Source organism: Panthera uncia, assembly GCF_023721935.1.
Source record: "Panthera uncia isolate 11264 chromosome D3 unlocalized genomic scaffold, Puncia_PCG_1.0 HiC_scaffold_8, whole genome shotgun sequence".
Classification (NCBI taxonomy): Eukaryota; Metazoa; Chordata; class Mammalia; order Carnivora; family Felidae; genus Panthera; species Panthera uncia.
In genome coordinates this window covers 8,894,172-8,907,184 of record NW_026057586.1, presented here as the reverse complement: position 1 = coordinate 8,907,184, position 13,013 = coordinate 8,894,172, and the positions used below count along the sequence as shown (strand labels likewise).

The 13,013-nt window shown below is 35.8% G+C and overlaps 1 protein-coding gene across 1 annotated transcript in view; it reads left to right on the top strand.

Annotated features, from left to right (window-relative positions):
* The window catches only part of CCDC102B (coiled-coil domain containing 102B), a 161,497-nt gene that overhangs the window by 114,377 nt on the left and 34,107 nt on the right, over positions 1-13,013 (top strand). The window contains 1 exon segment of the mRNA XM_049619641.1: positions 8,081-8,197. Within this exon segment, the coding sequence (XP_049475598.1) occupies positions 8,081-8,197 (117 nt within the window).

The following is a 13,013-nucleotide window of genomic DNA, read 5'->3' as shown; positions in this document are numbered from 1 at the left end:
TCAGCATTTTATACTTTATTGTAGGATGTGTTTTTAAAGGAAGTTTTGTCTCTTTTTGTTTTGGCTTTTATTTTTTATAGTATACAGAATATAGATTGTTGTACTTCTTTGGACTTTTCTATGGGCCTTTTGCACTCACACACCAATTAGAATGTGTAAACCGCCCCCTAGTTTCATCTACTGTTTTCACATTGACCTTGCAGGCATACTTGCAGGGAACGTCCGTGGTCAATTTTGGGTTCTCGTGTTCTCAGGGCATGCTGCTTCCATTTAGTTTTCTCAAACAAGTGCTGCTATTCTGCAGTTCTTGAAGCTGAGTAGATCGTCTTAGGGTTTACAGGGAAAACTTGTCCTCTAATTTTGCAATGGGCTTCCATAGGTTTTTGATTTTGTTCGTGACATTGCTCTGCCTGTTTCATGGAGAGATTCGCAGACACTGAAAGAGTCACCACCACATTCTGCCATTTTCCCACAATTCCACATGGAAATAGTTATATGGATTTCACCTCCAAATTCCCAGCTTTCATATGTGGTCTTCAAAAAACCATCTGCCTAAAGACGTACTTTTCAAGCAAGTTCTCTTTTCCCACATTACCCCCCATCCATTTCTCAAGTGGAAATCATGCTTACTTCCCAACCCAAGTGTTATTTTAGAACATTTTGTCAGAGTGGGAAAAAATCAAGAGTACTAGAGATATTTTGAAAAATTGGTGTTGAGAAACCCAACTAATCAATGGTTCACAAAATCTTTGGCATTTCAGATGGCTTATATTTTTTCTTCTTCATAAAAATACTGGAATACGACCTAATAGATTGGTCAGTTTGTAGATAATACATGATATAAGAACAAATGTGACCTTGTCACTTATTTAGAAAGTATATATTAACTAGAATTTAAATAAAAACTTGAAACAAAAAAGAAAGACATTAAAAAACCAACACAAACAGTGCGTCTGCTATAATGAAACATCTGCTTCTATTAATGTGTGATCAACTTTCTCAGTGCCTACATTTTAAAGAGAATAAAGAAAACTGATGATAATACTTATTTCATTCTATCAATAAGTAATTTCATCCATGGATACACAAACTAATTGAAAAAATGTATCTATCCATCTCATTAAGAGATGCATTTCCAGTAAATGATTAGTTTATATTTAATAATTACTTATCACAATATGTGCTATCTTGTCTTGTTTTTAAGTAATCATGTACCATAGCAATTCTAGAGATAATTCAATCCAAAGAAACATTGTAATGTTTGGAGCCTTACAGTCATAATATATACATACATATTTTATATACATATTTTTATTCCATATTATTGAGGAAAACATTTTCAAATATAAACATATGTTAAAGAAATAAGAATTCAAGAAATAAAATTAATACAATTTTTTGGATAGATGATAGGGAATATCACATTTCTGTGGCTTTTCGATATTAGCATTAAGTAAAATGTGAAACAACCATTTTATTTAAAATTCAGCAGAAATTTCATTTATTGAATGTAGATAAATATACTGTTTAGTCCACCATTTATAAAAGTAAAAGATACATCAGTATGAGAGCAAAACAGTTTAAACACCACTAAGATTAGTTATTTAATGTTTTTATTTTGACGTGAAGGACACAATAAAATTTGCTTTAAACATAGTTAAACATTTTTTGTGTCTTTACTACCATTCTTTAAGGTTGAGGGAGGGAATCAGGTAAAGTTGAGTTTGAATAGTTTTGGCTACAATTTTTGCAGCTATGATATAAGGCTTGGAATTTTGGAGGCTTCTCCATGCACTTAGAGTTAATTAAAATTAGTTGGAATCTTAATTGTTGTTAGCTATCCCTGGGTCCACTGCATTTAGGTGACCTCCCATTTGGGCATATTTCCTCTTTACTTTCCTCACCTTTCATAAGAATATGGTATGGCTGCCAGAACCTGCCTAACTGCTAAACACTTGGTCTTCCACTCTGTACTATTTGATATTCAATACTTAGGAGCCCAATTATAAATGTATACATCAACATGAAAGCAATGGGAAAAGCCATTGAAGTGTGTTGACCAAGGTCAGTTTGGTTAAAAAATGACTCAAAAGGTACCTAGGTAGCCCAGTCAGTTAACTGTCCCACTCTTGATATTGGCTCAGGTCATGATCTCACAATGGCGAGATCAAGCCCCATGTCGGGCTCTGTGCTGAAAGCATGAAGCCTGCTTTGGATTCTTTCTCTCCCTTTCTCTTTGCCCCTCCCATACTCTCTCTCTCTCTCTCTCTCTCTCTCTCTCTCTCAAAATCAATAAGTAAACATTTTTTAAAAAATAATTCAAACTTCAGTGTGAAGAAGAGATTTGGGGGCATGGCTGTTGAGGAAACTGCTATGAATCTGTCATGGTAATCCAGAAAGAAATTATCAGGTGTCCTAAGTTTAGTGGGGGATGTGGAGAGTTAATAAATATACAAGTGAAAGAAATTGTGATGCTCTCTTCAAACTTAGTGATTAAGTGAATGTTGGAAATGCTAGAGGATGCTAGGGGGTTAGAGAGGAGAAGTTATAGATTGCTGACCTTATCTGTGGGATGGCCATCCACCAAAGAAAGCATATCATGAAGAAGAGAAACTTGAGAGGAAAAGACAATGGATTCAATACTGAATATATTGAGCTTGAAGTAGAAATATTTGGTGAGATTTTGGATTTATTAGTGCAGGAAACAAATGTGAATAATCATAGCGAGATGGTGGTTGAAACCATGGGAGGAAATGGGATCCCCAAGGTTGATGTATTGAATGAAGCAAAAGAGAGTTTGGAGGACTAGCACTAGCTAAGGCAGACAGAGGAAGGGAAACTGCCCCTAAGTCAGAATGTCTGGGAAGGATGAGAGCAGGGAAAAACCTTTCCTGGGGCGCCTGGGTGCCTCAGTCGGTTAAGCGTCCAACTTCGGCTCAGGTCGTGATCTCGCGGTCCGTGGGTTCGAGCGCTATGTCGGGCTCTGTGCTGACAGCTCAGAGCCTGGAGCCTGCTTCAGATTCTGTGTCTCCCTCTCTCTCTGCCCCTCCCCTGCTTACACTCTGTGTCTCTCTCTCAAAAATAAATAAAACATTAAAATAAGAAAAAAAAACCTTTCTTCCCATGAACCAGAGGAAAAGAGTACTTGAACAAAGACATTGTTAACAGTATCAAATTCTGCCAAAGATTCAAGTTAAGGACAGGCTGCATATTGTATATTGGAAAGTGTTGAGAATGGGGGCAGCAAAAGCCAGTGGAGGAAATGAGTCAGAGGGGAGCATGTGGAAACCAAACCGTGAGGGCAAGCAGCTCTTGCATGACAGTTGAAGGTAAGAGGAAACAAAGAGCTGGAATGGACAGTTCAAAACCAGAAAAGAGATGGGGCAGGAGGGGAGGTGTGGGGCGGTCTTCTACACTTGGTCTCTCATATTTCCCTTTCAAACCTAAATGGAAACTATTAAGCTATTAAATATTGATGCAAGAGAAACTAAGAGATCTTGAAAATCCAGGAGAGGTACAGTTCTTAGAATGAGTTTTCCAAGTACTCCAAAGGTACTAAATCCTGACTACAAATGGAATGATTAGTTTTTAACTCTAGGAAGGAAGGGTATTTAAGTTCTTTGACAAGAGGAAAGAAGAAAAGATTTGTACAGATGCATGCAAATTTCTAGATTATGTTACAAGAGGTTGAAGATCTTTCCTATGCATAGCTTTTCTATTTCTCCATGAATGAAGCTGCAAGATCGTTTGTTGAGAGTTAGGGGAGAAATGGTGGATTTGGTATTTGAGGAGATTGAATTATGTTGTATTATTAATAATATGGACATAAATATTGAATGCAATGTCCCACAAAGGCCAGATCTTTGGAATAAGCAATAACTACCTAATTGTTTTAGATTATTCTGAAGGGTAAAATTATGAGGCAGAATCAAAATAACAGGGTGTGTTAGATTATATTTTTGTGCCCTTTTGAAATGAGATTTTCTTTTCCCACTTGATCTGAATAACTAAGAAAATATTTTTATTTATACGTTACACAATATTCTTGTTTTCCAGAATTATCTTCAAAAAGACATTCCACTCCATGCTAATTTGAATGTACTAGAATAAATATTTACATATAATGTTGCTGATTTTCCAGAAGCAAATTATGGCAGATATTTCTGAAGCCAGAGAGATGACAAGTTGCCTGGTTTAACCTTTCACAAATACTGCAGTATGAAAGGAGGAATTTTAAAGAGGAATTTTGGAATTATCTTATGGTGCAATTTCCGACAAGGAGTCTTAACAAGAGACTGTACTTAAATAAATATTAAATAAAAGGACCTGAACTTAGAAAATGCTTTCTAATGCTGACTCATTCACTTTTTCAGGTACCTTCTATTTCTATCACTTTCAATTTAAGTAATGTGATAGATCACTTGTGGGTGGCATTCATAATTCTTCCAAATGAATAATCTTTAACATCTATACATCCACAGCTTTCAACTTTTCAGATCCTAATTAGATTTTACTTATGCCTCCATTAATCTGAACCTGAAGGTGAATAAGTGGCAAAATTAAGGTGATTTTGAGTTCAGAGTATAATTTTAAAAGGATCATAATAAGTCAAGTTTTCATAAGGAGGAGTATAGTTTTATTAATCTGGCCATCAGGCTTTTTTTCTTGTTATATTGTCTTAATTGCCTTCACTGTACAATATTTTGTTTACTGTTTTCATCTTTAATTTAATTTAATTTAATTTAATTTAATTTAATTTATTTAGTTCTTGCTGTTTCGAGCCTGGAGTGTGTAGGAACAGTGAGAAGTCAGAATGACCAACAGAATACAGGCTAGGAGTAGGAGATGAGGTTTGGAGGTTACACGACCAGGCAGATGGTAAGGACTTTGACTTACACTCTGAATGGATTGGGAAGCCACAGGAAAAATTTGAGCGACAGAGTTACGTGACCTGCATTACTTTTAAAATGCTTTATTTGATTGCTGTTTTGGAAGGGGAACTACAGAGCTACTTGAAGAAGCAAAGATCATGGCAGCTATTAAAATAACTGATGTGAGAGACCATGGTGGTGTTGATCAGGGCAGTAGTGGTGCAGGTCGAGAAGTGGTTGGATTTATTATATATTTTGAAGACAAAATTGAATTATTTTTATTTTACTTTTTACTTTGGATATGACTCGTCGAAGAAAGAAAAGAGTTAGAAATAAATCCAATATTTTTGGCCTGATCAAAGGGAAAGATGGAGTTGATCCTTACTGAGATAGCAAAGTCTGGAAGAGACACCTGTTTTAGGGAAATTCTTAATTTGTCTTTGCAGTGTGTTAAGTTTTGGATACCTATGGAAGTGACAAGTAGGAAGTTGGACACATGGGTCCAAAGTCAGAGGAGACCTACAGGATAGAACAATTTGGAGATTGTCAGAATTCTGACTAGTATGCAGGGCTATGGGTGCACATCAGCTATCCAAAGGCGTAAATGCATCAAGACCACAGGTCCAAGAACTGAGCCTTGAGACACTAACTTTTCTCATAAATTCTTCTAAAGGATAGGATTACTAGACACATTTAAAAAGCTTTCTTTTATTGTTCTTTTTTCTTTGAAATTTTGAAATCGCTCTGTTCTTGATTTATGAGTGCAGTATAATATTCACTTTCCCCAAAGATAGTGATTATATTTTTAATAAAATTTACTTACATATCTTAAATTATACCATTTATCTTTCTTTTCTGTCAGACATTTTGTTTTATAATCTTAGATATTTTTTTTTCATGTTCTTGGTTTCTTCGTATGTCCAGAGATCCTTGATTTTCCATTGTCAATGAAAAATGAAAATGGAATTATTTTAGGTAATTAGTGTGGACTTCCTATACTGTTGTGTATGAAAATTTATTTTCCTGCCTCCTCTGTCCTTTGAGTGGCAAAGTTGATTGGAAGTTCGGTTGACAACGAGAAGGCTTATTGATTGATGTAATTCGCTGAGAATTAATGGTCAAGATTTCAGAAGTTAAACTAAGGGCATTCAGTGACCAGAATGAGTTGGATTTTACTTTGGTGAACTTGAACCCAGAAACTGTTGCTTTGATTCGACCCTCGCAATTCATTATTTTCTTTAGCAAAGTGACTTATTTTATTTTTATTTTGGCCAGCGATTAATACCACATTGTTTATTTACACGAATGTGAGGTGAAACGTGCCTAGACAGACTTGCACTGAACTCCGTGGCATTGTGTCCTGTTCCACATTTGCCTTCCGTGGTGTATCCTCCACATTATTAACTCTGAACATGGAGCTTCTCTGTACTCAGCAAATCAGCCCCCTAACTCCACTGTAGTTCGTTTTTAGTATGTGTCTATAAACTTTTTGCCTTTCAGTAAACTATTCCGGTGGCTTCCAGCTTAATAATTATAGATGTAGTACCGGTTTATGATTAAGCACTCTGGTAATGAATTTAGCAAGAACATTCTTAACTTTTGCTTCTTCCATTACTAGCTTTGTGAATTTGGGAAAGTTGCTTAAGCCTAGCAAAAGTATGGTTTATTTTTCTTTAAGGATAATAATAATACCTAACACATAGGATTACTCTAGCATTAACTAAGGAAATATGTATCAAGTTCGGTTCCTAGAGACTAATACATACTTAATGTTATGAGTAATGTTATTTTTAATTTTAAATAGGTAGTATAATGTTTGCTTTTATTTTCTAATTTATAGTGGGATTGCACACAAATTATATAATATAAATTCTGAAAACATTTACTACATATTTTAGGGGAAAATGTAAGTTAATAAAACAATGTTTATGTGTATTACACATTTTATAGATTTACCAAATTTTGTGTTTCTGTTGAAAACTATAAGAACAGCTATGGAGAAAATTTACTATGTATTTACAGGATTTTTCTCACCTTCCTGTGTTTCACTTTATAGACTATTTTTTAGAGCGGTTTTAGGTTCACAGCATAATTGAATGGAACGTACGTACATTTGCCATAGGCTCCCTGTGTCCATTTAAGCATACTGTGCCCCCCATTATCAGTGTCCTCCTAGGCTCCCTGTGTCCACTTAAGCATACCGTCCCCCCCGTTATCAGTGTCCTCCACCAGGGTGGTACATTTGTTACAAATGATGAACCTGTATTGACACATTACTATCACTCAAGTCCATAGTTGACCTTAGGATGTGTTCTCGGTGTTGTACATTCTCTGGGTTTAGACAAATGCATAATGATATGTGTCTACCAGGGTCATACTAAATAGTTTCATTGCCCTAAAAATCTCTGTGCTCCACCTGTTCATCCCTTCCTACCCACAACCCTGAAAACCACTCATTTTACACTGTCTCCATACTTTTTCCTTTTTTAGACTGTCACATAATTGGAATTAAACAGTAAGTAACCTTTTCAGATTGGCTTCTTTCACTCCGTAATATGCATTTAAGTTTCCGCCATGCCTTCTCATGGCTTGACTGCTCATTTCATTTTAGTGCTGAATAATCTTACATTATCTGGATATGCCACTGTTTACCCTATTTTTCTGTAGGAGTTCCATATTGCATTTTATTGGCATCGTTTATAAATATGTCTTTCCTAATTCGAGCGTTATATAGATGTATTTTTTCCATCGCCCAAGTTTGTCTCTGTTGTAATCTATGTACTCTTTAGACTTCATAGAAAATAGACATTAAGTAGGGTCACAAAGGATACTGTGCTACAAACATCCAAGACTGTTAAATCAGTGTTAATTGGATTCATTTAGAATCCAGTTGGTCAATTATCAGGAGTATGTGAGGTAACCAAGTTTTGCCCAATTTTCAAATGATTAGTTTAGATTGCTAAAGCTTTGCTGATTTGTTTTTGAACAACTTAGAATGTTTCAAGTACAAGTAAGGAAATAAATGATTTAACTACATTAATTATCACAGCAACGGTAAAACCTGCCAGAATCCACATAGAAAACAAACAAACAAAAACTAAACTAAAAGTAAAATGAAGGACTACTGTGGATTATCCTGGAGCCAGCCTTTGGAGCCTCATGTGATTATAATTCTAACTTCTGGTTTTGTTTTTGTTTTTGTTTTTCAGTTTAACATTATTCCTGGTCAACATGAAAATGAAATGAAAGAAATATCAGGAGATATAAAAGAAGAATCAAAATCTCAAACCGGCAAGGATAGAGTGATCTACGAGTTAAGAGCTGAGGTAAGGTATTGGATAAGGATTATAATACCAAAATATACCTGATTTTATTAGGTGATATACTATTTTAAGAAGTATAATTGGGGCATCTTTGGTTACTTTATGAAGAATAATGCTGCCAAAATTAAAAAAGAATGTAATCAGTTTGTATGTGGTTTAAAAATGCTGCGGGATGAGACTGGCTCATCGCTACATTGGAATGACCTGACTTTTATAAAGACAGAATATTTGCTTAAAAATCATTTCTAGGCCATACGATTCTAACTGTGGGTAAATACTTATTAAAAGTTCAGTCGGCTGCTGGGTCTAATGGGTTAAGTTATCATCAGGACCAGCGACACACAAAATGTGTTGCATGTAGTGGAATTAACGTAGCCTTTGGCAGCTAGCAACGTGCGAGACAGGCAGGTGACCTCGCTTTCGGTAGTTCCTTCATTTCTTCGGTGTGCCAAGGGAAATGGTGGAAACGCTTATTTTCAACACTTCTACCGCGACCAACACCAAAAGACTTTTTACAGGTTGTAAACTCTGTTTTTTCTATGTCATGTTAACAAAGGAGGAATTGTTTAGGGGACTGAATATTTTTACTGCATAGAAAATTGCGTCAGTGCACTAAAAGTGAGGAATCATAAATTACTTATTTTGTATCATAATTCTGGAAGAATGTCTTGGATGACTAAGTGTAGGAACAATTCAGGAAAAGTAGGCTGGGAAGAAGATTTGTGTTTGATGGCTTCTTCTTTATAAAACTCACACCCCAGTATATTTTCCATCAGATGAACAGATAGCAGAAAATGAATAAATCATAGATTTTAGAGCTGGAAGCGGCTCCATCACTGATCACTTTATTCTGGACAACTCCTTCTGCCTCTCCAGGTCTCAATTTACAGAGTAAAATAATGGAAATAAGAAGAATGAAGGTTATCATACAGGATTTTTGAAAAGATCACATACTGCATAGGAAAACTTGGAGGCAGTGTGCCTTAACTTGGGGAGTTACCACTAAGTCGTTCAGGAGAAATAGCTCTTCCTGCTTGCATCAGTGCTGTCCCTTCCCACCTCTGCCCCGAGTCAGAAAGGGGTGTTGGGAAAGGCGAAGACAAACGGAGAGATCCATGATGAGAAAGGCTGATGTGTTGAGAGCAATTCTTCCTACCAGCTAGGTCCAAGGGGAAACATGGTGGTTTGCACGATGGCTGTTTTCTAAGAGGAATCAAACCATCAGGAGAAACACTACTTTCTTGGCTTTGAGATCTGAGAAGCATCTTAGATTAAGCTTTTGTACAACATGTATAAAAGCTTACTTAGCAGTTAGAGACAAAGACAGAAAAAGACACGTCTGGCTGTTTATTGTAAGTCTCCTCAAAGGTTGAGGGCGTGATCTTATATCATCATTTTCAGATGCACTGGGAGCCATTGCAATATAGGATCTCTGATACACAGCTTTTTTAGTTTGACTTAGCGAAAAGTTCTGAGACTCATTTATTAGCCATGTGACCTATTGTGACCATGTGACCTGTCAGCTATTTCATATCTATACAACCCAAATGTGATACAGACTTTTTACCCAGCTGAAGGTAATCTTCCACAAGACATTCAAGTACTATGATAAATGATGTTATGATTTAAAACTTCGTGGTAAAGCACTGCAAGCTGAAAGCAAAGACATGAATTGGCTATGTCTTTTACTCTGTGCACTTGAGTGGTATATACAATTCAATTAAATACAGAAAGAAAGCTTTGTTCAGAAGAAAACAAACAGGGGCGCCTGGTGGCTCAGCTGGTTAAGTGCCCCACTCTTGGTTTTGGGTCAGGTCATGACCTCACGGTTCATGGAATGGAACCCTGCTTCTGGCTCACGCTGACGGAACGGAGCCAACTTGGGATTCTCTCTGTCCCTCTCTCTCTGCCCCTCCCCTGCTTGCGTGTGCTCTCTCTTTTTCTCTCTTTCTCAAAAATAAATTTTAAAAACTTAAAAAAAAAAAGAAAGAAAATATTGAGACAGATTCTTAATAGAAACGATCAGCTTCCATGTGTGTATGTTTATGTGTGGATGTGTATGTGTGCGTTATATATGTGAGTATATATATGTTCATTTAAGCCTTAAATTAGGATAGAAGCTACTTTCTTTCCTTAGAAGACAGATAACCACACTTTATTGGCATCATTTTATGTTTTACACTGACTATGTTTAGGTCTCTAAAATCATATCATAATGTGTAATATGTTTTTTTTAATATTTTGTTTAACATTTATTCATTTTTGAGAGTGAGAGACACAGAGCATGAGCAGGGGAGGGGAGGGGGAAAGGCATAAAGGCCATTGTGTGACTCTCCACAATCTAATTAAAGTATAACTTATTTTTAAAAATCTGGGTGTTTTAGCTATATAATCAATACTGTAGTATGTATGTGCACATATATCTTTGGACATTTAAAAATGGCTTAGGGTAGGGGTGCCTGGGTGGCTCAGTCGGTTGAATGTCTGACTTCGGCTCAGGTCATGACCTGGCAGTTTGTGAGTTCGAGCCCCGCGTTGGGCTCTGTTCTGACAGCTTGGAGACTGCAGCCTGCTTGGGGTCTGTGTCTCCCTCTTTCTCCCTGTTCCTCCCCCACTTGCCCTCTGTCTCTCTCTCTCAAAAATAAATAAACATTAAAAAATTAAAAATAAAATAAAATAAAAATGGCTTAGGGTAAATTCCTAGAAATGGTATGGCTTAGTCAAGAGAATGTTTATTTTTTAAATATTTTATACCCATTGCCAAGTTGTCCTTTAGCAAAAATTATATCAATTCACATTCTTGCTCACCTGCAGAGTATAAGTGTGCTCATTTCATTATTCTATAGCCAACAGTATATATTGTTATTTTTAATTTTTCATAACTGATAGGCAAAAAATATCATTTTAATTTGTATTTTTCTTATCTAAACATAAACTTCTGGTTGTTTGCTCATTTTTGCTGATACAGTACTTATTATAATAGCTACCATTTACTGATAACTTCAAACATGTCATATGTATTGTGCTGGACCATTGAATTATAAGATCTCATTTAATATTTAATATTTTAGCCCTCTTTTGATCTATACATTCTTTTTTAATTTCAGTTTTATTAAGTTTTTTAAAATTTTAATTCCAGTATAGTTAACATACTTTTTTAAATGAAATTTTTTGTTTTATGATCTCTATATATCCTTGTCTACTTTTAAAAGAAACAGGCTTAGGTTTTTTTGGTTTAGGTTACAAAATCACCCCAAACATTGTTGAAATAATTTTTTACCTATGTTGTCATTTGGTTCCAGTTTTCCAGAGGTGCACACTCAGATTCAGGCTGTCAGCAAGTTAGGCCACTTACCAAGGCCACATAGCTAATGACTTTTAATCTAGAAACCAAATGCTAGCAGTTGGTATTCGGCATTGCGGACCTGGTCTGTCACCTGTGAGTTTAGTGGAGAAACCTAACAGGTTTTCAAACAGTATTGTTCGAATTGGGGGAAAATATAGTTTTTTCATATCAAACATCACAATTTTTTAATATTGATGGCCCCCATTTATGATGGACAACTTTTAACACTGTTACTAACAGACTTTGATAATAGTATTGCTTTCACTTGACCAGGGTGTTCTAGTTATTTTTTGAACTGCCCAATTTTTTCAGAAGTAAGCTTCTCATTGTAGAAATTTGGTCAAAGAAGCTCAAAATGGAGTGTTGACAAAAAGGCCCCAGAGTATTTACGTAATTGGCTCTTCTGGCCAATGTGTAAGGAGGTGAATTCTCTGAGCACAAAGTGGCTGGATAAATGAATCATTCTCATTAAATGCATATGCATAACAAATACATTTAATTTTTTCTCCATATTTAAGATCAAGGCCCCTCAAACTGGAAATGAAAAAAAAATGCTTTAACTTTACTTATTTATCATTTTGAGAGAGAGAGAAAGAGAGAGAGCGAGAGAGAGGTTCAGAATGCATGTGCATGGAGGAAAGGGGCAGAGGGAGAGGGACAGAGAATCCCAAGTAGGCTCCACACACACAGGGCTCGATCTTATGAACGTTGAGATCATGACCTGAAACAAAATCAAGAATCTGATGCTAAACCGACAGAGCTACCCAGATGCCCCAATTAAAATTTTGCTTAGAATGGAAATTAACTAGCATTTTGAGTCAAGAAGTCACTATTTCTTTCTACAATCCGGTTGCTGCTTGAAAGCAAACTCATAATCAGGAAACACTCCTTTTACAATTATTTTTAGGCCAACATTTTTTGGGATGCACGTTCATCCAAGGGAAAATAGCTGTTTTGTATTATATTATTCTAAAAAATATATATCACCAACATTTCAGTTTCAAATTTTTAGGAATTTTGATACCTTATTTTCTTATTTCTTATTTGTGAATTGTTCTTTTCTCTCCAACCACACATTTACATCCCATTTCTCTTTCACTTTGGAAAGATGAAATAGACATACTTTCCCTTATTTATCCCAATAAATGCAACTAAAAACTCTAACCATGATACTTAAAGGAAGCACAAGAAGATTCACAAAGTTGAAGGGAAGAGGCATACCACCTAGGTAACTAGAACTTACAAAATGATATGGCAGGGGGATTCCTGAATTTTCTTTTTGCTGCATGTATCCCAGAATTGGAACTGAAGAAGGCAGCAACCTAGAAACACCAACAGTACAGGTAACAACAAAACTGAAAACGAAACAGAAACATGCAACCAAAATATTCTCACTCAAGCCAAACGACTAGGGAATGTCAGTTTATCAAGACAGAATGTTTTAGATAACCATTTGAATCCAGCCAAATAAAT